Source organism: Cydia fagiglandana, chromosome 13 (genome assembly GCF_963556715.1).
Source record: "Cydia fagiglandana chromosome 13, ilCydFagi1.1, whole genome shotgun sequence".
NCBI classification, from domain to species: Eukaryota; Metazoa; Arthropoda; class Insecta; order Lepidoptera; family Tortricidae; genus Cydia; species Cydia fagiglandana.
The window spans coordinates 11,630,024-11,652,410 of record NC_085944.1 but is presented as its reverse complement, the minus strand read 5'-3'; the positions used below and the strand labels follow the sequence as shown (position 1 = coordinate 11,652,410).

Genomic DNA, 22,387 nt, shown 5'->3' with positions numbered 1-22,387 from the left:
TCGTACTTGTATCATAATGTACTATTGCATGCATATGTAGGTACATAGATAAGTAATAATAGCCGCTTAGACTCCACATTCACGAACTCAAATGCGTATTTCAATATAGGTAGATATTTGTATCCAGCACACAAATAAAACGACTCGGTTTCAACAACTCGAACATGAGACTTTTCCTTTTAATATTAATGTTTGAAAATGAGTAAACAAATGGCATACATTTCGCTTTATTATTATTTAATATACAAATTGAGCAAATAACTTGCTTCACAAGCCATTTATATTAATATAAACTGTTAACAAAAGACGCATGTATTGAGTTAAAATTGAGTTTGTCATTGTATGAAACCACCGCAGTGCTGTGTGGACGACATCTGGGCTCATCAATCTCATCATCGCTACCGCGAAAACCGAAATTCGCAAATTGCGGGGATCTTTCTCTTTTACTCCAATGAAGGCTTAATCAGAATGACAGAGAATGATGCACGCAATTTGCGAACTTCGATTTTCGTGGTTATAGCGACACGGATGTGGGGAGTGGATGAATCGGGCACAAGATCGACAGGAGTGGAAGAAGAGGGAAGAGGCCTACATCCAACATTGGATAACCAAATGGGCACCATGATGATGATGACACCATACCGCATTTAATATTTGTGTTTTGTTGAAATGTGAGCATGGGTTACTGTGCCGTTGGAAACCTCTAGGGACACCCCGCGGCAAATCAAATGGCCACTTTTTGAATGAATGCATTCATAATAATATATGTCCATGTAATTTTGCCACTCGCTGTAGGTACTTAATTCTTTGTAACAGTTTTTAGCTTTGAGAATTTATGGCCACCCCACACCAGCGTCTCCCGAGCGTCGGCGTCTAGTAAACTCTATGGCTGCTATTCGACGCAACGTTGGCGCAACAGCGCAGCGACGCCATTTTCCATAGCGCTGACTACCTCTATATGCCGACGCTCAAAAGACGCTAGTGTGGGGCGGCCCTTATAATAACCAAACCAAAAGTATAGATGTAGCAAGTTACAATGTTATAGATGTAGCATAGATTGACTTGCCTCAATCACGTTACTTATCGAGGTTATTGGCCTGTAAAATTTTACTGATAGAATTAATTAATAGGGCTGGCTGTACGGCGTTTAAAATTCGATAATTAACTACTACATAACTACTTATACCACCTAACTTTAGCACTAGCTAATAGCCCTAATTAATAAGCTTCACAAAGACCTGGTCATGAAAACCAATATTTAACATTTTCGTCTTACATAAGTATATCATCAGAAGCAAAAGCTTTCGAAGATAGGAAAGCCGATGATGTAATTTCTCTATACGGCTTTTTGCTAAACCATTACTTCAATAAAACATCAGTTGGTAAATGGTTTCACGTGTACGGTAATTTCCTCTATCATAATTTATATATTTCACCAACAAGAAATCGAAAACTCACTTGATTAAAAAGTTATCAAAGATTCCTACTAAGGCTACAAGACACGTCCAGCGGCCGCCAACATATACAAATTATGTTTTTGATATGATAACATGCCTAAAGGACACTCGTACCTCTTTTAACACAATTGGGTACTCGAGTTATTTAAAGGGTGAAGTCAAGAGAGCAGCTACACTCTCTAACATACCTAACATAGCATGTAATTCTAATTAAATTTTATGAAAATATTACTACCGGCTCCAGTAGGGACACTCAGTTGCTATGGCCAAAATCGGCTAGGATTTCATCACCATCGTTATCAAAGATTTACTTTAATTATGGATTTTATTGATCGTAAAATTGAACAAAGTACCTGCTGTGCATTATAATCAAACAGTCTTAACATTTTAAATTAATTGTCATCTCTTTTATTCAATTAGGGTCTTAGGTTAGCATTTTACAATGTGAGTATAAAAGTAAAATATAAAAACACTTACAAAACATTACAAAAAATATATAAACACATTATAAAAAACCTAAACTGGGGTGCCGCCAGCAGCAGAGCAGGGCCCAAGCTGCCGATGGTCAGGGCCGCAGAGTGCGGAACCGACGTAACTATACGCGCCGTGTCCAAAATCACCGCCTTCTGCATCTGACCCTTTTTATTATTTTTCCTTAAAAAAGATTCACATTTTAAATGAATTAACAGATTCAATGTTACAAACCCGACCAGAGACTGTTTTTATTCCTCATGCCTATTATCTTTATCAGTCATTCGTTAACACTAACTGCTCATTTAATGGCCTCGCCTGATAACTGACCCGCGGAGTCCTTTGTTCCGCGCTGAGATAACAAAGTGTACCATGGAACAAAGTGTTCCATGTGTTTGAGGGACAGGAGTCAAATAGTTGTAAAAATAAATTATTCAGTCCCTCGACACTTGGAACAAAGGGCTGTCTCCGTACAGTGTGGACGTTTTAAGTATCGTTAATAAACTTTATATGCCTTATTATGACACATTCGTCGGAAAATATTAAATCCATAAAATAATAGAATCCTTTTTTTGAGAATGGTAGGTATACGAAATTATAAGTTAATTTACGATTGAAAACATTGCATAAAACTTTATTTGTTATCTGGCAATTAGGCAAGATGACACCAGGTATTTAAAGAATACAAAACGGTAACTCTCAAATACCTATACACGAATATTTTTAATCGGTGATCAGGAACATTTTTTTCTAATTCAGTAATTGATGTAGATCACGTTGAAGTCGTAATTATATGGAAACATACTTGTTGGTTTTTATCATAATTTTAATTTTGAGATCAATTTTATCCTAAAATCCTTGTCACTCTACTAATGGGAATCTATGAGTTATAGCCTCTTTACAAACTTAATAGCAATTGATAATTAGTTTTAATTACGTTTCAACTTTTAATTAATTAAACAATGAGATAATTGCGGGAGACCTAGCCTGATAAGTTGAATTTGAGCTAGATATTCATATTTTTCTACTCCTGATCACCGATTAAAAATCATCGTGAATACATCTCTTATGATCATGCACTCTTTATATCTCATGAATGAATGAACAACAGTGTGGTACCACAGCGAAAACACACCTAACGATAGAAAACTGTATCAAATGGAAGTCGCCTAAATGACTGACTGGTTCCATAGTTCCTATACCTTTTCATGTCCGTTTCATTTGTAGCCCGTACAGCGACAAGCAGATGTGGGCGCTGGCAGGCGGCTACGGATATTACGGAGAGCCCCCCAAGCGCAATTTCGACGAGATCGACCGGTAAGTGGGGATTATCTGACCTAGACTTATAGCATGTTGGCTAGCATTTTTCTATTCGTTAACATTTTAACGACAGACTTGTCGATTGTGTCTGTAATTGACATACATCTTATTACCTTTGTACGATTGTTACCTTGCCTAGGCCCCCAGAGGCCTAGAAAATCGTTAATTGAAAACGCCAATCGACACTTAAGACATGTATGGAAATGATCACTTTGGCGCATACTTTTCGGTTGGCGTGCGTTATCGACGCACCTACGATTGGCATTTTGGCTACGGCGCCTGCAGATTTTATTTACTTGTTTAATTAAAATGAAAAGGTTTTATTGTAAGGCCTATGGTCCTATAAATAAAGTACCCAGGTCGATTTTTTTAGGCTATTGTTTTCTCTCTCTAAAACTCCGGTGATTGTGTATCATATTGTCTTCAACAACAATGGAAATTCCTTTCAGGGAATATTTCATAGGTACGTGCTTTTACGAGTTATTTCGAAATTATCCATTTTTGAACAATAACTAACTTTTTGGCATTGTTATTTAACATAATTATATTTGTTCTACATAAGAGAACTAAAATGTTACATCCTACGTGTTTACTAAAGGTAAATTAAGTTTAAATTGGGCGAAAGTTAGTCAAACAAGGATCTAAATAATTTAAGTAAAACGTGACGGGTAAATTAATTAAGGTAGTAGTAAATTTTACGATCGTAATATGGTGAAGTTTTATTAGGTTTTGACACATTTGCATATTGGTTATTCATTATATTTATAGAACACGCGTCGTACTATTTCACGTGAGGTGTTTATTACTGTTTATGTTGATATTTTGGCGTATTTGGAACAACATTGAAATCAAACTAGATTAGATGTGTTAATATTATTGTATTATTTTTAATTTTTCATTTCTAAAATGGGTGACATATACTGTCAAATATTCCCATAAAAATGACAGTAACAAAACGAACATAACGAACTAATAGAACGTGCCTCTTACAAAGAAAATAAAAAAGTGTTAATTATTCGTCATCTGCAAACATAATTAAGAATCTCGTAAAACGTTTTCCTAAAATATTTGAAAATATCCTCAGTAATAATGCCATTATAAATTAGAACAATTCTAATGAATTCAAAGAACCAGTGTATTTCGCGAACAAAAAAATTGCTTGAATGTCATCAACAAGACTCACTTTTTAATTAACTGAAGTGATGCGTCACACTATCTCATTAATTAAGTCGGCTAATGCAGATTTCCATAACGCTAGTTTGAAAAGGCTAAAGGAGTGTATACGCTTGTTGATTCGGAACCGGCGGCTTTTGAAATCACCAAACTTTCCGAATTTTAGGTAGGTATCATTCGAAAATCCTGCGTGGCCTATACTTTGCTAAACGATTTATAATTGTATAGGTATTATAATCATCTGTTTATTTCTTGACATGTTACAATTTTAATTAAAACAATTACATATTATAATATTTGTAATTGTGTATGTTGTGTAACACATAATGACACGTTCGCATAAAACATAGAGTTAGACCAAGAAAAGTCTGCAGTGATTTTGATTGAATACGCAGTGCAAGTGTTATTTGTACATCATAATTTCACAAAAGTTTGACATTTAAAATAACACTTGCACTGCGTATGCTATCAAAATTGCTGCAGAGTTGTCTTGGTGTAACTCCAATTATTCGTTGCTAGCCGGTGTGGAGATGAGAATTCCAAATTGAAACAAAATTGGATTATTTTACTTGCAAAAAGCAAATATGCACATTCAATCTGTTCCTCATCAATTATTCCATGTTCATTAATGTATTAACTCCCTTCACCAGCAAGATTTCTCATACGTTCTTAGTATGAACATAAATATCACATCGTCGATTTTCCTGTCTAAATGCCCGATTTGTACCTGTCACATTTACCTTATTATCCAACGTTTCATAAGGGGAACCTTAACAACAAAGGGAACCTTAACAACCTATCCTGTTGATAAATATATACAATACGATGATTAATTACATATCAACATTGCTATACAGCGAGGAAATGCCGCCAGAATCCCTGGTACGAGTACAATGCCTCAGGGGCCTACTTTAGATTTAAGCTATTATATTTATTAATTTCGTTAATACCACTGTATATATCTTGTACAGTCAGCCAAGAAAGTGGTCTACCCCTTTTCGACTCTATCATCCGATTGATAGAGTTGAAAAGTGGTAGACCACTTTCTTGGCTAACCGTACGTAAATAAATGATTTTATCTCAATAAAAAAACTACATATTACAATCACGGCCCTTGCAGGTGCGTAATCATATTCAGAGTTTCAGGATTCATTTGTTTAATTTTTGTCTGACCACGTTTTAAAATAATTAGTTATAAAAAGAACAGGACACTTGCAATAAATTTCTAATGACACTCCCACACTTTGTTCTGTCAATGTCGGTGACAGAATATTTTATTTAGTTATTCCGTTTCTGGAACATGTCTATTTTTTGTACATTTGACTGACTATTTTATTTGCTGCTTGGACATTTATCGCATTTTCTCGGCAGATCCGAGCTGGGTTTCATGAGGAAGCGCAACTTCGACGAGATCGACCAGACGTCGATGCCGTTCCCGTACGCCAAGCGGTTCTACCACATGTTCGGCCCCAACTACCTCGACACCCCTGTGTAAGTTACTACAACAATTCATCATATCTAATTAAAACATCATATGGCCAAAAAGAATAGATAGTATAGAGGGGTCCTGTCATTGTATATTTTGTAGTCACAGTATATTTACTGCCATCTATCGACATACGACTAAAACTCAAAATGAAAACGTATAAAATTATCAAAAAATGTATATATATGGATAAATGATTTTATTATTTTTATATCATTTTGATCCATGTGCATTCACTGATATATATGTGTTAAAATTGTCAAATATGAAACGGTGTCGTCACGCCATCTAGCCGAGGATAGGCTAAAGGTGTGTGCGGCATCTATCCGAGAATGACTTTCTTGATTTCCGAGGCACGTTTTTTTCTTAGACTTTATTCATCTTATACGAAGTTACATATGTCTTTGATATGGCTCTTCTACACGATGGCCCATCGCTAGACCAGCAAGAAGCGCCTGTAATGCTTGAGAGCACGCACTATGGAATAGGCCACGTGTAGATGCGTACGCACCATCGCTGGCCCACCTTTGAGGTCGAAAAAACGACACCGTGGCCATCCATCGCCATCCCGCCGCGCCATAAGCCATCCGACACCACTACCGTCTCTACACGCTGGCCTATCTTAGTAGGTATGATGGCACATCGTGGAGCCAATAAGTGCCATCAAAATTAGCAACTATTTAGCTACTTAAAGACCATGAGGATTTGCACAACGATGCTCTCATCCAACAGTTTCCTCTGATTATAAGGAAATCGTCAGTTAACTGTTTAAACATGACATTTTGTTCTTTTGTGATATTATTATCTTCATTTGACATTTTAATGACAATCCCAAATTATTTACGTCGACTTTAACTTGGTTTAAATCAATTGTTTGACACGTTTTTCTTTGTACATAACGATCTTTATCAGGCGACAGTTAATTTTATTATATTAAATTTATAATGAAATGTTTGACAATCATGATGAGAAGATAAACATAATTTTGACGAATTCTGTACTTAGCGTAATTTTCATCGTGAAATATAGACAATCTAAATCTATTAAGAGCTCTCCTTAGCTGCGTCTTCCGGCAAAGGGTTTCGACCTAAAGTACTTGGGAGGTCATTAAATAAATCTGTTTATTTCATTAAAAAAGCATGCATATTTACAAACTTAACTACTAATCTTAAATTAAAAAGATTTTAATTAAAAAAGATCTTTAATTAAAGATTTTGATTTAAAAAAAATATATTTTTTAGATTAATCTCATCCCTTGTAACCCCTTCATGTCACGTGAATTAAAATGATTTTTTACCCGAAGCTCAACCTAGCTACCCTAGGTATGACTAAAGTATGTGCGCTACGCGCCTACGGCGTAGAACTGTAGCGCGTGAATGAGTCATTTGAGTTGTGCTACGCCTTAGGCCCGCGGGGCTCATGCATATTGTATGGATATTATTTGCACGCGTATTCCGGAAACGAGATAATCACAAGATCTAGAAACGATATAGAGATCAACTACATTTACATTAGATATCGACTAGATGTGACTTGGATATCTAACAAGGAAGGGTACCCAACTGTCCGACTCCGATTTGATTTATTTTGTTATATGTTATAGAGTAGTCTAAAATAACGGACACATATTTTTTATTAGCTGCCCAAACTCAACCTGTTATGAGAATAGAAGAACCTATATATATATATATATATATATATATAATAAATATATTTTTATATAAAAAATGAGTTTGTGGTGAAATGACAAAACACGTCCCCATTCTTTATTCATGTTCTCCAACATATAACGAAACCAGTAATTAATAATCAATTTTTTTGAAAAAAGTTTTTCATAGAAATTAGAAGGTTTGGTCAATTTTCAGTACTTTGAAGGCCATTTTCTCCTAACAGGTTGAGTTTGGGCAGCTAAAAAAAAATACGTGTCCGTTATTTTAGACTACTCTATAACATATAACAAAATAAATCAAATCGGAGTCGGACAGTTGGGTACCCTTCCTTGTAAGTCATAACTTGACGAAATCGTTCAAGAGGACCTCCAGAATCGCGGAAACGTGAAATTTGACATATCTATCTTACAAATATCTTTAAATTATCCATATCGTAACTTGTTGAGGTCTAGTACCTAGAGATCTAATACATTTTCAGAATCGAGCCGTTGGTTTAGAATTTATTCACATTCGGATTGCCTGTTCGCACCTACTTTTGTATTATTTTGTATATCTGGACGCGGATAAAACATCTATCTCTCACGCATGCAAAAAGCGTACATTAATACTATAGTCACGAAGAGACGAGTGCATTCCTTATTATAAGTGGTGTTAACGCCACCATTACCCCGCTTCTATCCGATTTGTCTTGTCACGCATCGTACATACCAATGATATGAATCTTCGCTAAAATCTATAAACTCAAGGGAGAACTTTAATCATATTTGCATTTTATTCCATTCTGGAGTAACATACAGACTCCGCTTCTTCGCTGCAAAGGCATCAATCAGTTTGGTCCTAGACATTTTATACAACAACAGTCCATCTTAACCCCTGAAACTTTAAACTAAATTTTTCCTTTTTTTTATTACATTTCACATTCGTAAAACGTTCTAAATATTTTAGTACCTAGGAAGTGTAGTACACCCACATGGGTGATCACAATTCGTTTGAATGCTTTATCTATGTGATCTGTAGGAATATGTAATATACCATTTATTTCATCATCATCTTCAAACTTCAAACTTAAACATTTATTCAGCAAATAGGCCACAAGGGTTCTTTTTGTCAACATTGAATTTACATACCAACAAAGATAAGAACACATCAACAATTTCATAAAATACTTACAACTAACTGCAACTACCATAAGTTTGGACCTCGACGTCCCGTTACATTGGCTCTAGGAGATACTCCCGGGATTGAATGGAAATACCCATTACTGGACTGAGTTAGTATAGAAAACTAGTAGCCGGCTAATTGACTCCCCAAAAACTCAACTCGCTTGCGCATAGTCAATGGAAACACCGGTTACTAGAACATCTGTTATTTTGTCAATTAAATAACATGAAAGCTTATTATTTTCTAGCTTTCAGTAGCAGTAATAAACCTTAATAGAACGCAGGTGCCCCTCCTAGTTGGAACTAGCACATTACTCACTTCAGTGAACCCAAAACGGCAATTGAAAATCTTCCAACTTGAATTTGAAATTTCGCTCGTTAGTCTTATAATTTTCCTCATGCGAGTCAGAGAGACTACTAAATGAATCAAAGTACTGTGTTTAATTATGTTTTTCCTCTTTAACGCTTTTATATTTTAACATAATTTGTATTTAATGTTTGTCTAATCATGCTAATTGCAATTTATCTACATCTAAAGTAACTAATCGTAAAAAATATGCAGAGATTTTCCTTATCGTCTTATGCCAATTGCTTATCGAAAGAAATAATAGAATAAGTAAAAATTATAATGAAACTTTAAAAAAAACATTATACATTTCTATATGTAAGTATTCTAGATACAATTTAGTGCTATCGAGCTAATATGTTTATAGTACTTAGGGAGAACATAGCTCAATATTTACTAGTAAACTGAACTTATAATTGTTTAAACAATTGCGAAACTTTAAGGGCGAAAGTATAATCGTAATTGACGCGTGTTTCATGACATAAACCTCATCATCTCAGCCATAAGACGTCCACTGCTGAACATAGGCCTCCCCCTTGGACCTCCGTTCGTACCGGTTGGAAGCGACCTGCATCGAGCGTCTTCCGATGGCTTTAACAAGGTCGTCTGTCCATCTTGTGGGTGGACGTTCTACGCTACGCTTGCTAGTCCGTGGTCTCTACTCGAGCACTTTTCGACCCCATCGGCCATCTTCTCTGCGCGCAATGTGGCCTGCCCATAAACATACACTTACATATTACATATTCTTTTAACAAAACTACCAGTACCATGATCAAACTATTTGGCAGCGCGACGCTAGTAAAGTAAACGTCTGATTGAACAACTCAGTCTTTTTTGTTTAACTTGGTTTCATCAATTTCGTTTTCTACCTGGTGGTCCATCGTTTACTAACCGCTCAACGTTCGTCTAACGTTAGTAAATAAAACTTGGATGCGGATGTTAGATAGTTTTACAAAAAAAAACTTTTATGTACTTTTCCGATTTCACTCTACCTATCTATACCTACTTATTATTGTTACCTAATTACCTACTACAATTAAGATATCCTTCAGTGGCGATTACTTACATGAATCGGTCCATGGCCCATAGACACATAGACCAATTAGTTGAAATATAAAAATATTTACAAGTAACAGTGTAACATTTAAAAATATTTACAAGGGCATCAAAATATTACATTTTGTTGCCCCTGAAGACAGCCACTCAACCATTGTTGCTATCTTTCTTGCTTACAAATTTATTACCGTTGTAACAACTTACCCTGGTAACTTCTAGACCCGCTCGCCCCTACTATACAGTTTCGCATTTCTGCAGTGTTTACAATAAGCCACGACATTATAAATTTTCATCATCTAGTCAATGGAGACTTGAAGTTCTGCTAATGTTAAATAAATAAGCGTTAAGGGGCCCACTGACTATCAGTCCGCCGGACGGTATCGGCCTGTCAGTTGTTCGGAGCTGTCAAAATTTTGTTCTAACTGACAGGCCGATACCGTCCGGCGGACTGATAATCAGTGGGTCCCCTTAGGGTGTCAAGTTCCAGCGGTTCCGCGGCCGGCTCCCTGACACTGCGGGGTTGCGAACTGCATCGCAGCCATAATTGTGTGTTTTTAGTTTTAAGATATATTTTGTAATAATATGTGTGCTAGTTTTAAGGTATTTATCTATGGGCCAATAGTTGCCTGAAAATAAACGTTTTCATAAATGTTTATATCATATTCCAGGTCGATCTACGACAAGAAGAGGAACCGACCGGACTACCCCATGGACGAGATTGACCTCTCCCACTTCCCCATCGGCTCCAAGCGCTCCATGGACTCCTTTCCCCTCTCCCCCCGCGCTCGGCGCTAAACTGACGAACACTTTGGCCCTTCTGTGATGTGCATTTATTTTCACTCTATCGAACGGGAATTATAATTAAGGAATACACACAGACGAGACATCCTCCAGACTGAGCATAGTATCTCTACCCCCTCTGCCAAAAATACGGTAGTTTTTCTCAATTTTCGAGTCGAAAGTGTCTTTGTGTGACGTTCGTGTCCGGACCAATCACGGCACGGGACCTCGCTCACCTCGTCCCCCGCACCTCCGTATTTTTGGCAGCATCGCCGGTTTCATGAAATAATTGCTCTAAACTCCGTCTAGAGGATTCCTGGTCTATGAGAATACATAAACATCTCGTGTGTGACATTCACTAAGTTTTTAAACAATTGAACATCTGTGTAAAATAATATTCCTGTGCATGTACTTACTACGTTTGGGACTGAGCTGAGAATTTAATATCCTTTTATTAATGTTACGTCCATCCATAGCATCCATACTGTTTTAATTTATATCGTTTAGTGTCACTTGCAGGCTCATCTAGTAACGAGTGTATAGCGTACCAATTTCTTTGTGAACTCATTAAATATAACTAAGATATATATAATAAAAATTCAAGTGTTTAAATGGACGTTAGTTACAAAATTGAATTATCTATGATAAATAACTTTAACTATTGTTAAGGAGAGGGAGGTTTCAATTCTCTAGATGTTATATCGATATTATGCAAAGATTATTATAAATACCTAAAATATGTACCTGTAAATTATTTTTCTCATGTTTACGTAAGATGCATGGCATGTAATACTTTTAATTAATTTATTTTTATTATAAATATATTGATTGAAAAGTCTTTTATATTTTAATTACATTAATCCTTCCAATCCAATTCCATTTACATATAAGAAGAGATATTTTGAAAGAACAGCAAAACTGTGTCAGACACATCATACGGGGTGGAACATTTCTAGGGACTAAGCTGAAAGGATAGTGTTATCTAAGTGATCTACAATCGAGTTATTATAATCGTAAAGCTGGATTAAAAAGTAAAACAAAATCATTAAAATGTTTTTTTTTTTTAATATCAGTGACAACCCTACAAAGTTATTTAAATTTTAAATTGACACATTTCATGTCATCCAATAGGATCTACTTGCTAGGGTTGAAACATACAGATCTTTACAATAATGTTTAACAAACTGTATCTCAAATACGGTTAGAAATATTAACGTAAATAATGAAAAATAAAGTGCGTAGCCTAAACAATTCCCCAATTCTATTCTATAAGTATTTTTATTCTAAAACTTTGTAGCAAAATAGGCTTAATTAAACTGGTCGTCCACCTAATACGGTCGCCGAATGTCAATTATGAGGTTGCCAGTCAACCAATATTGTTTGCACGCGGTGGCAGAACTAGTATGATTGGCCTATTAGAATGACAATAGCTTTGTAACAAAACCCTCCAACCCCGAGGTCACCTAAACATATTATTTTTGGGCTGGCGAGCTAACAGCGAGACCGAGTGGAACTTAAATACGAGTAGAAAAATATTTTTAAATCGCTATGCATACGAGTAAGTACCTAAGTATGTTATACAAATACTTACTTATGCATAGTGATTGAAAAATATTTTGTTAGAGACAAACTTATTTAACTTTATTATGCTACTTTTAAGATTTTATCATGGCATTTAAAAACACATAAACATTTAGTAGAAGCAATCAACTGTTCTGTGTGTGTGTTGTGTGTAAATAAATAAATAAAATAAAATAAAATAAACAATTTTTATTTTATTTTATTTTATTTTATTTATTTATTATATTCTGAGTGACAAAAACAGATGAGAGTAGAAATTTCTTAAAATATAAGCAGGTGGCGTAGCACGGTGGCGTTATTATCCCTTGTCACCATACCTGTCACATTCTGACAAGTATGTAAGTGCAAAAGGGACGCGCATAGTGATAGTCGATAAAAATGGAACCGTGCTGCGCCCGCAGGGTAAATAAAAGTACCACTGGAAGTGTCGCGCCCTCGTGGTCTAAAAGTTAACTCCACATTCCCAAGATCATCGCCCCAAAGCCAACAGTAAATTTCGTGTCTAAATAATATACTCAAGTGCAATTTAAATGGGGTCCTTTTTAGGGTTCCGTACCCAAAGGGTAAAACGGGACCCTATTACTAAGACTTCGCTGTCCGTCCGTCCGTCTCTCACCAGGCTGTATCTCAAGAACCGTGATAGCTAGACAGTTGAAATTTTCACAGATGATGTATTTCTGTTGCCGCTATAACAACAAGTACTAAAAACAGAATAAAATAAAGATTTAAATGGGGCTCCCATACAACAAACGTGATTTTTGACCAAAGTTAAGCAACGTCGGGAGTGGTCAGTACTTGGATGGGTGACCGTTTTTTTTTTGTTTTTTTTTTTGCAATATGGTACGGAACCCTTCGTGCGTGAGTCCGACTCGCACTTGCCCGGTTTTTTTCTTCTTGAGAGACATAGTATTAAATCTCGTCGTGTATGCAAATTCTCGTGAAGTGTCGTAACATATACATGGAATGAATATTTGAATAAGCACAATGTTGCATTTTTACAACCACCGTGGCTTTTATTGTAAATTTGTATAATATATAGAGATTGACTCATCTAATTTATTCTACGACCTCTGCTTTAAAATAATGAATAATCTTGCCCTTAAACGAAAACCGTGCAAGTTTTAAAAGATGTCCAAAAATCGTTAAAATTTAAATTCATAGGTATTTTTAAAGATTTTATTTTCAAAGCACAGGGCAGACAGCGTCTAGGTGTAGGTAAGATGAAATCAAATATGTTTCACCGTTCCTTTTTGTTCATCTTAATTTTAACATTAGGGTAACATTCCATTTCTGACCGCAGCTGCACTACTAGTACGAACGCGTCGTTGTTATTGTCAATTTCCTTAGTAAAATAAATAGTAGTGCTGCTGTCGTTGGAAATGGACTCTCACCTTTAATGCGAAGGAAGCATGAGGAGTGACATTTGAGCCCTAATGAGTCGCCGCGGGCTTTGCCGGCCAATTTAACAACATAAATAGGGCTCCGAAGCATAAACATCACTTTATCTGGTAACAATTTGTCTTTTATAAGAACATCTTTTCATCACTTTGAACGAACTTGAACCTCACAATTTTATTACATACTTCATGTTTGTTTATACCTATCGTGAATGCTACTAATAGTGTACTGTTAGTGCTTGAAAATGGAGACCTAGGCTTTCTGAAACATGTCGTGATAGTGACAAAAAATTCGTGAGTTAACCCGTAAAATTAGCTTATTGCCATAAAATTTGCTTTTAACGAGAATTTGCGAGAATGCCCAGCAAACTACCTAAGTGGGTAATCATAAAAAGTAATCATGAATCGCGTTAGGTAAAAAGAACTGTGGCTGGAGATGTGGTCGATAATTTCGCCAATGTCGAGCTGCGATCCACGTGGTATCGAAGCATATTATATTTCAGCCAGTATATGGCAATATAAGAACAGTATAAGTATTATTCGAAGCGATAAATCAATATTTGAGTATTTTCGTCAACGCCAAGGAGGAATCCACGTGGGATCTAAACAAATATTTTAGGTTAACGAATCCATTTTAGCCAGTCAGGTAATAAGAGAAAAAAAGAAAAACGGTTAAACGTAAAGAAGACCAATACAACATAGGATAATATAGGAACTTTAATAGCAAAACTTCCGTGAGACACAGACATATTAAATATCTTAAGAAAGGGAACGGGAACGGGGAAGAGTCTGCGCCGCCGCCGGTCCGTCACCGTAAACGCAAGCTTCTGATGACACTCTTCGGTACGGAGTGAAACATGTCGAGCGTTTTTCGACTTAAAATACGTGAGTGACCCGTTCTTAAGATATTTAATATAGGAACTTTCACTAAGATTAAAGTATTTTCAATTCTTAAATCCATAACAGCTTTTGTCTTGGTCAGAAATACAGCTTAAAATTTCAGAAAGTAGATACTTTCGTGTTTAAAGCAAAGTAAACAGTGAAAATAGGAATCGCAACTCACCGTAGTTGGTCACGTTCCCAGCTTTGGTCACGTTTCCAAATACCTTTTTTGAAATATTATAGCTTTGATGTTTTAACTCTTTGAGCATAAAGTACATTTTATTTTACTCATTTTAATTATACAATTAGCATCTTTTAAAATTTAAATACCTATTAAAAGGACCATACCTAAATAAATAATGCAATGAATAATGCAAAACTTGACTTTCCAAATATTTTATTATATTAGAAAGTATTATTAGACCAACTAGTTTTCGTAAACTTTAAACAGTAATAAAAAGTTTTAAGAAATAAGTAAACAATCAAACAATATTATTAAATTTTTTTTAAATTTGTCAATTTAATTGTGCAACAAATAAATAAATCATAATCACTATTAAAAGACCCAAAAAGATTAATACAAAGTCCACTCATATTATAATGTATACAATGAACCGATTGCAAGTTAGAAGCTTAAATTTAATATATTATATTTCTATAATGGTGTTCTCTATATATTTCAATACAATCATATTATACAAGTATAGACAAATACATGGACAAAGCGCTCTTATGAACATTCTTACAACATTTTTGCCAGCCAGGCTGTGTATTGGTCAATTTGTTCACAATAAAATACAACAGTACATTTTTATTTCCAAATATTTGTATTGCATTGCATTATCGTATTGAAAAGCGACAAGGTACTAAAGTGTACAGATGTTTATGACGTAGATTGTACGCGCGTCCCCCACGGCGACAGAACTGCACTGCAACGTCGTAAAGTGGATGGTACGAGTATGCGGGCGATTACGTGGCAAGCATTGACAACCAATATTTATATGATTTAATAAAAACAACCGAACGTGTAAAGGAAATAGTTATTTGTTTTACAAGGGGACAAAGTTGTTGTTTAACTGCTCGTGCTAATATTGATACCCGAGCAAGCGAAAGATTCCAAAATTGAATCACGAGCGTAGCGAGTGGTTCGAAAATGGAATCTTGAGCGTTGCGAGGGTTTCAAAGCACGAGGGTTAAACAAAATTTGCCCCCGAGTGAAACACAAAATTTTTCACTACACCAACCCAAAGCAAATATTAAATGTAAAATATCAAACAAAATCAAACCAAATCAAATCCAAATGAATGTTATTAAATATTTATTATCCAAAGTCATCATTTAAAAGTCAATTCTACCAGCAAACATAAGAAAACAACTCAAAATTTGCATTTGTTTACTTTGCCTCACATGTGGATAAAATGCAACTTTGCTATCAGTTTTTGAAGTGCAAAGTAAGCCTTTCCGAGCTGGTGTGGTGAAAACATTATTTATAGCCTGACAACAGTTTATTTAACCCTGAGATAGTATCGCTGCAAACAGCTTACGTATAGCAATAATGTGCGTACGTCATGTATAGTCGGGGTAGTGGGCATTGGCTTCATGTTGTTGTTGATACTCGTATAATGTCAAAACATTGCTACAGAGAATTCGGTTCTTTCAATTTACCTAATCGTCAAAATCTGATTCTAAATATTCAATATTTATATATTCTTCGTTTTCTGACTCTGACGAAGTCTGATTTTCATCAGATGTTGTGTCGCTGTCAGGACTACCAACCTCGATTATAAGACGTTCAGTCTCCAATTCGATTATAGGATTTTTATCGACGATCTACATAAACCTTAAATGAAATATCAAAGTTTAAACCAAACAACTAACCAGTTCAATAAAACCACACTATAAAAATGTCAATACCGGTCATGTCAACAACCACCTTTAAAACATTGTTTATTGGAATGCTATGTAATCCTTCGTCTTTTTAAGATGTAAGTATTTGATTGCATTCACTACAATTTTTTTCGCATCTTTGGTAATTTTTTTTTGGCATTCTTGGAATAAAACCGTTTATATTTGAATATATTCGTAGATATTTTTCGTTTGTTTACATCGGTGACATTCGATGGCATCCAACGTTCGTTGTCAAAGAGTACTTGTTGCCAGTAAAAGAAATTAGTACCATTGAAAATCCGCAAAATGGCGAGGGTCAAATAAACTGTTGTCAGGCTTTAACTGCACCGGAAAAAATGCATATTATCAGAAGAACATAATAATTCAAACTGACTTATGGACTGGACGAATGGGAGTCTTGATGTATAGGTATAGAAGTATAGCACATTTAACATAATTAAATAAATAGGAACATTAACTTCCAAATTTTTTTTCTGTTTTTAAATTCATAATAGCGCGCATTTTGCACACAAATACAAAATACCAGTACCCATCCTATTTCTCTGATGTAAAGTAAAAACTACAAACCTTGGAGGATATAACCAAATGGAAAAGCCATTAACAGGCGTTGCCCTCTGTCGAAACTCTACGACCAATGGCCATACACATTGTATGGACAGGCGTTTATCTGACATGGCTATTTTTACGTTAGGTACGTATACCTACATTTGACGTGCCAGCAACGCAAACAGCTTACATGAGCATACGTCGTATATGCCAAACAAACAAACAAACAAACAAGATGTCTAACAACAAAACAACAACAAGATGTGTATAGTCAGACAAGATGTCGGGATTGGTCATGTCAATGACCAATTTCAAAACATTGTTTACTTAATAGCAACGCTACGCAATTCTTCGTCCTTTTTTCGACGTTTATTCTACTATTACATAAATCTTGCATCTTTATGAATATCTTTTGGCAATTTACAACAACAAACCGTTAATAATTGCGATACAGTTGTAGCGCAAAATTATTTTTCATCGTAACTGGTATTTGTATTTGGATAATCTACTCAGCTATTTGGATTGTTCTACTCTCTATGGGAAGAAATTTGTGGTTTGGGGGCCGATTTTTGAATTTCGATCGCTCGATTTCGTCACTCGAAAGCCTGTGGAAAACAGCGAAATGCAAATTTTTTAAATACGAGAGATATAAATTTGGAATCGAGTGGTATTGACCACTCGTTTTCAATTCTATTAGTAGAATTTAAATGCCTAGTAGTGGAGACATTATTGAACGAAATACACGAAATCGAGTGGTCGAAATTCAAAAATCGGCCCCCTGTACATATTTCCCCGATAAAGGTACACATTATCAGAACCAACTCTTCTCTGAAGGAAAATTTGCATACATCTGGGAATCAATTCGTAAGATGTCAGTCCTCAATCCACGTTTTTAGGGTTCCGTACCCAAAGGGTAAAACGGGACCCTATTACCAAGACTTCGCTGTCCGTCCGTCCGTCTGTCCGTCTGTCTGTCACCAGGCTGTATCTCATGAACCGTGATAGCTAGACAGTTGAAATTTTCACAGATGATGTATTTCTGTTGCCGCTATAACAACAAATACTAAAAACAGAATAAAATAAAGATTTAAGTGGGCCTCCCATACAACAAACGTGATTTTTTATCGAAGTTAAGCAACGTCGGGCGGGGTCGGTACTTGGATGGGTGACCGTTTTTTTTTTGTATTATGGTACGGGACCCTTCGTGCGCGAGTCCGACTCGCTCTTGCCCGGTTTTTTTACCTTTCCTCTCTCACGGGACCGTTCGAGGGCTGAAAGCTTGGCAGCACGTAAGATCGGATTCAGGGGGCCTACCGCGAACCACGTTCGACGTGTTGCCTCTCTGTCGCACTTGTAAATTCATACGGAAGTGTGACAGGAAGGCAACACGTCGAACGTGGTTCGCGGTAGGCCCTCGGGTTCTTACAAACACTACCCAAATAAAGTTAGAACCATTGAAAAAGCTTTAGCCGCATTAGAGACAGTTTTCACATTTATAAGAAATATATATACTTAGATTTAGTCAAGTTATTTTTATTAGATGGTACAGTAAGAATAAACATTTCATAACAAATATTTAAAAAAAAACAACGGGTTGCACTCCGGGAGTGCCGACAGAAGTGAAAACTCAATGACTAGTCCAAAATGTCTGCAGCACTATGTATATAATTAACCCATCCTCCTTTCTATTGAAAAACTTTGGTTCCGAAATTGCTGGCCAGTGAGCTTAAATTTGTAGCGTTAATTGTTTAAAATTCGAATAGAAATTGTAAAGTTACCTTGCAGACCTCGCGTCTAAATATATTTGGTCATGATATTTTGAGTTTTATTCACCAGTACTAGAGTTCACTTTTATTAGCGATTTCATCAAGATGTAGCTTTATTGAATTATATTTGAGTGATTTAACCTCTAGCCGCCCAGAGACCTATAAAAAGGTCTCCTGTTCCATTCTAATTTGAACTTTGTGTTGACAAAATAAAATTTCATTTTGCTTGGCAAGGTTTGACGTATGGGCGGCTAGAGGATAAAGTTAGAATGTAACTGTGAGATCTTCGTATTTCAGCCCGTACGAGATTAGAACATTGAGCTTTATTGCTTAATATAAAAGTCCAGTTTTAAATAATTGACCTGATTATGTACGTTATGACTAAAGTTCTTTGGTGAATAACATTGTCCGTCACACATGACGTCATCGTTACGTTACGCGTTAGGGTGAATCGAGTTAATCATTTTTCCCCACCTCAAAAATTGCTCAGCGCCGCTAAAGAAGTTTTCACTTCAAAAACCTTTATCACACACATAGATAATTAAGAGTCCAACCAGAGTAAAATTTAGTGTTAAAGTGAGTATGGCGCTCCTATGGGATATGCATGCCCTTAGAGGATATAAACAAATGAAGACGCCTTGTCTGTAATTTTTGGTACAAAACAGTCTGCCGATTTCTGCGGGGAACGGCACATCAAATGTACGTAACGTAAAAATAGCCATGTCAGATAAACGTCAGTCCATACAATGTGTATGACCATTGGCCGCCTATTTTCGACAAGTTAATGCCTACCGTTTGGTTATATCCTCTAAGGCCCACTTGCACCATTCCACTAACCCGGGGTTAACCTATTAAACCTGGAGTTACCATGGTTATCCATACAATCTGACACTAGGTTAACGCTTTAATCGCTTAACCTCGGGTTTGTAGGATGGTGCAAGTGGACCTAAGTGCATGCCTTTTGACTGCCAAGTCAGTGCAAAATTAGCGTGTCGAAATAGCTTTAGCTTCAGGTACTAATAGTTAATCGAGATCTTCAGAAAAGCCAACCTCCAGCCTTGAGTAGACTACAACACGTTCGTATTATATCCGACAATACGAGCTGATGGCCTACCGCGAACCACGTTCGACGTGTTGCCTCTCTGTCGCACTTGTACATTCGTACGTAAGTGTGACAGGGAGGCAACACGTCGAACGTGGTTCGCGGTAAGCCCTCTGTATTCGACACAGCAACATGGCTGAAGGACATGCTCGGTCATTAGGACAGTGACAGGGGAGTCTACGCAGCTTAACGTTGCAGCTCATTAAAGCTGGGACATTATTATGTAGACAGAATACGGTTCTCCGAAACGTTGGACACGGAATATCCGAATATCCGAAATGCTCTAGGTAATTTCGAATTTGGTCGTGATTATATCTCGTTTGGCATGTATCTTGTGATTCTATAGAATTCATTTCTGTACGTTTTTGATAATGTTCTTTGACCTGTATTTTAGCCTGAAAGTTTACTTTTTTAGTCCTTCGGTACTCGTGTATGGGGATGCGACTTCTTTGCAACAAGCTCAATCTGTTTCGATGGCTCCACAATGACTCCGAGTAGTTCATAAGACCAACGCGCCTGAACTATTGAGACTGTTTTAGCACAACCACAACGAATTTCAGTTAACGTAATAGGCAGGTATAATTAAGCATGTAAATGAAACGACACAAATACTACAATTAATATCTGTAACTAGTTAGTAAACGTCATATAATCGATTCGTTACACTTACTGTTGCTATGTTAGTAACTGATTTATATGATTAATAAACCTTGCAATGTAATTGATTAGACACACTTGGCCAAACATTAAATACATATTTGTAGTGTGATAATCACTTATCTGGAATATTTATTAGTTTTTTATCTACCTCTAAATCATATGGTAATGATTTTTTATTTCGTTACTGAAAATATATATCTTATAATATTCAATAAGTATTTCTTTAAATTGTCCTTATTATAAATACTATAATTGAAGTCATCCATTTGTCCTCGAGGGTCAATTTGTATATTTTGAAATCATGGACATAATATATATCTAAAGAAAGGAAATTATCTTTTTGATATATCAAATTGTTTATTTCATACATTATAGTTACATAATACATAATAAATTAATTAATTAGAGTTAATTACAAAAACATCTTAATAAAAAATAATTCTACACTTAACCTAAAATAATCCCCCGTGCATCGTACCGTTAAGAAATATTTATTATCTGAAGTGTGAAATCAGGCCCATCATTGAAGCACAATTTGACATGAGCTGAATTTGCAAAGGAATACCTATTCAATATCCGGCGTACCTATAAACATTTAAGTACACAATATACTTAGGTACAACTATTTCACCACCTTGCTTGAAACGATTGTCAATCAAGCGCAGTTACGTGATGAAGGCTCCTGACAAAAATGTAGATTGATTGCAATCGATTCATCATTTTGGCACTGGTATAATATGACTAGGCCAAAGGATTTTGTCAAGTACAGAAAAAGGCATCGATACTGGCAAACGCAAACGGTCAAGCGTAGACCTATTAGTGGCACTAGTAGGTCTTTCGAAATCGTTGAGACCAGTGTTGACCGCAGTTCGCCAGTCCGGTCTCCGAGTTGCAAGCTCCTCCCACGACTCACACGATATGCCGGTGGCCGACAGGTGGCGTTTCAGGACATCCTTATTGTCTTGCGGCCGGAAGTTTAAAACAAAACTCGGTTTCGCAAGTCACGTTCGAGCCCATGCACGTCAGGCTTTACTGAATACCTGATACTGATTTGTCCGGGTGTCGCCGTCGACGGATACGTCTGGGAGGACATCATCATCATCATCATCACTAGTAGGTCTAGTAGGCTTGACCGTTTGCGCACCACTTCGGAAATGCAGTTAAAGTTGACAGCTTATACTTGTGGGTGTAGTTTTTCTGTATCCAGTTTGCCTACATAATATTATATGAGAGAAAAAGAATATTAAATAAAGAAGGAATGATTGATCATGTTTCGAAATAATAATTATATCATGTTCATCGTCCAATTTCTTCATCAAAACTTTCTTTATATGGCAGAATAGCGCGAAATTATCTTCCACAGATTCCTAGTTGACTACCGAACCCTAAAAACAGCTTAGTAACAACTCTAACAAACCTAAACAAATCTAGCAATGTAGGTACCTATTCAATATTTATGTTTGCTTGAAATTATCAATTTATTACCTCCAATTTAAGATAACCAGGCACCATATTAACTTGTGAGATTTTACTCGCATCGCAGTGTTTATTAAATAGGTAGGTACCTACATAATCATAAAAGTACCTATCTACAGATGTAATGCATAATTGTTTTCCATTGTATTT

At 36.0% G+C, this 22,387-nt stretch overlaps 1 protein-coding gene across 1 annotated transcript in view; it reads left to right on the top strand.

Moving 5' to 3' along the window:
- LOC134670245 (orcokinin peptides-like) overlaps positions 1-10,981 on the top strand; it is a 30,887-nt gene extending 19,906 nt beyond the window's left edge. Inside the window, exons 5-7 of the mRNA XM_063527974.1 lie at positions 3,156-3,245; positions 5,793-5,912; positions 10,808-10,981. Coding sequence (XP_063384044.1) covers positions 3,156-3,245; positions 5,793-5,912; positions 10,808-10,934 — 337 coding nt within the window. The 3' untranslated portion in view covers positions 10,935-10,981. The remainder of the gene's footprint in view (positions 1-3,155; positions 3,246-5,792; positions 5,913-10,807) is intronic.
- The last annotated feature ends 11,406 nt before the right edge of the window (positions 10,982-22,387 follow it).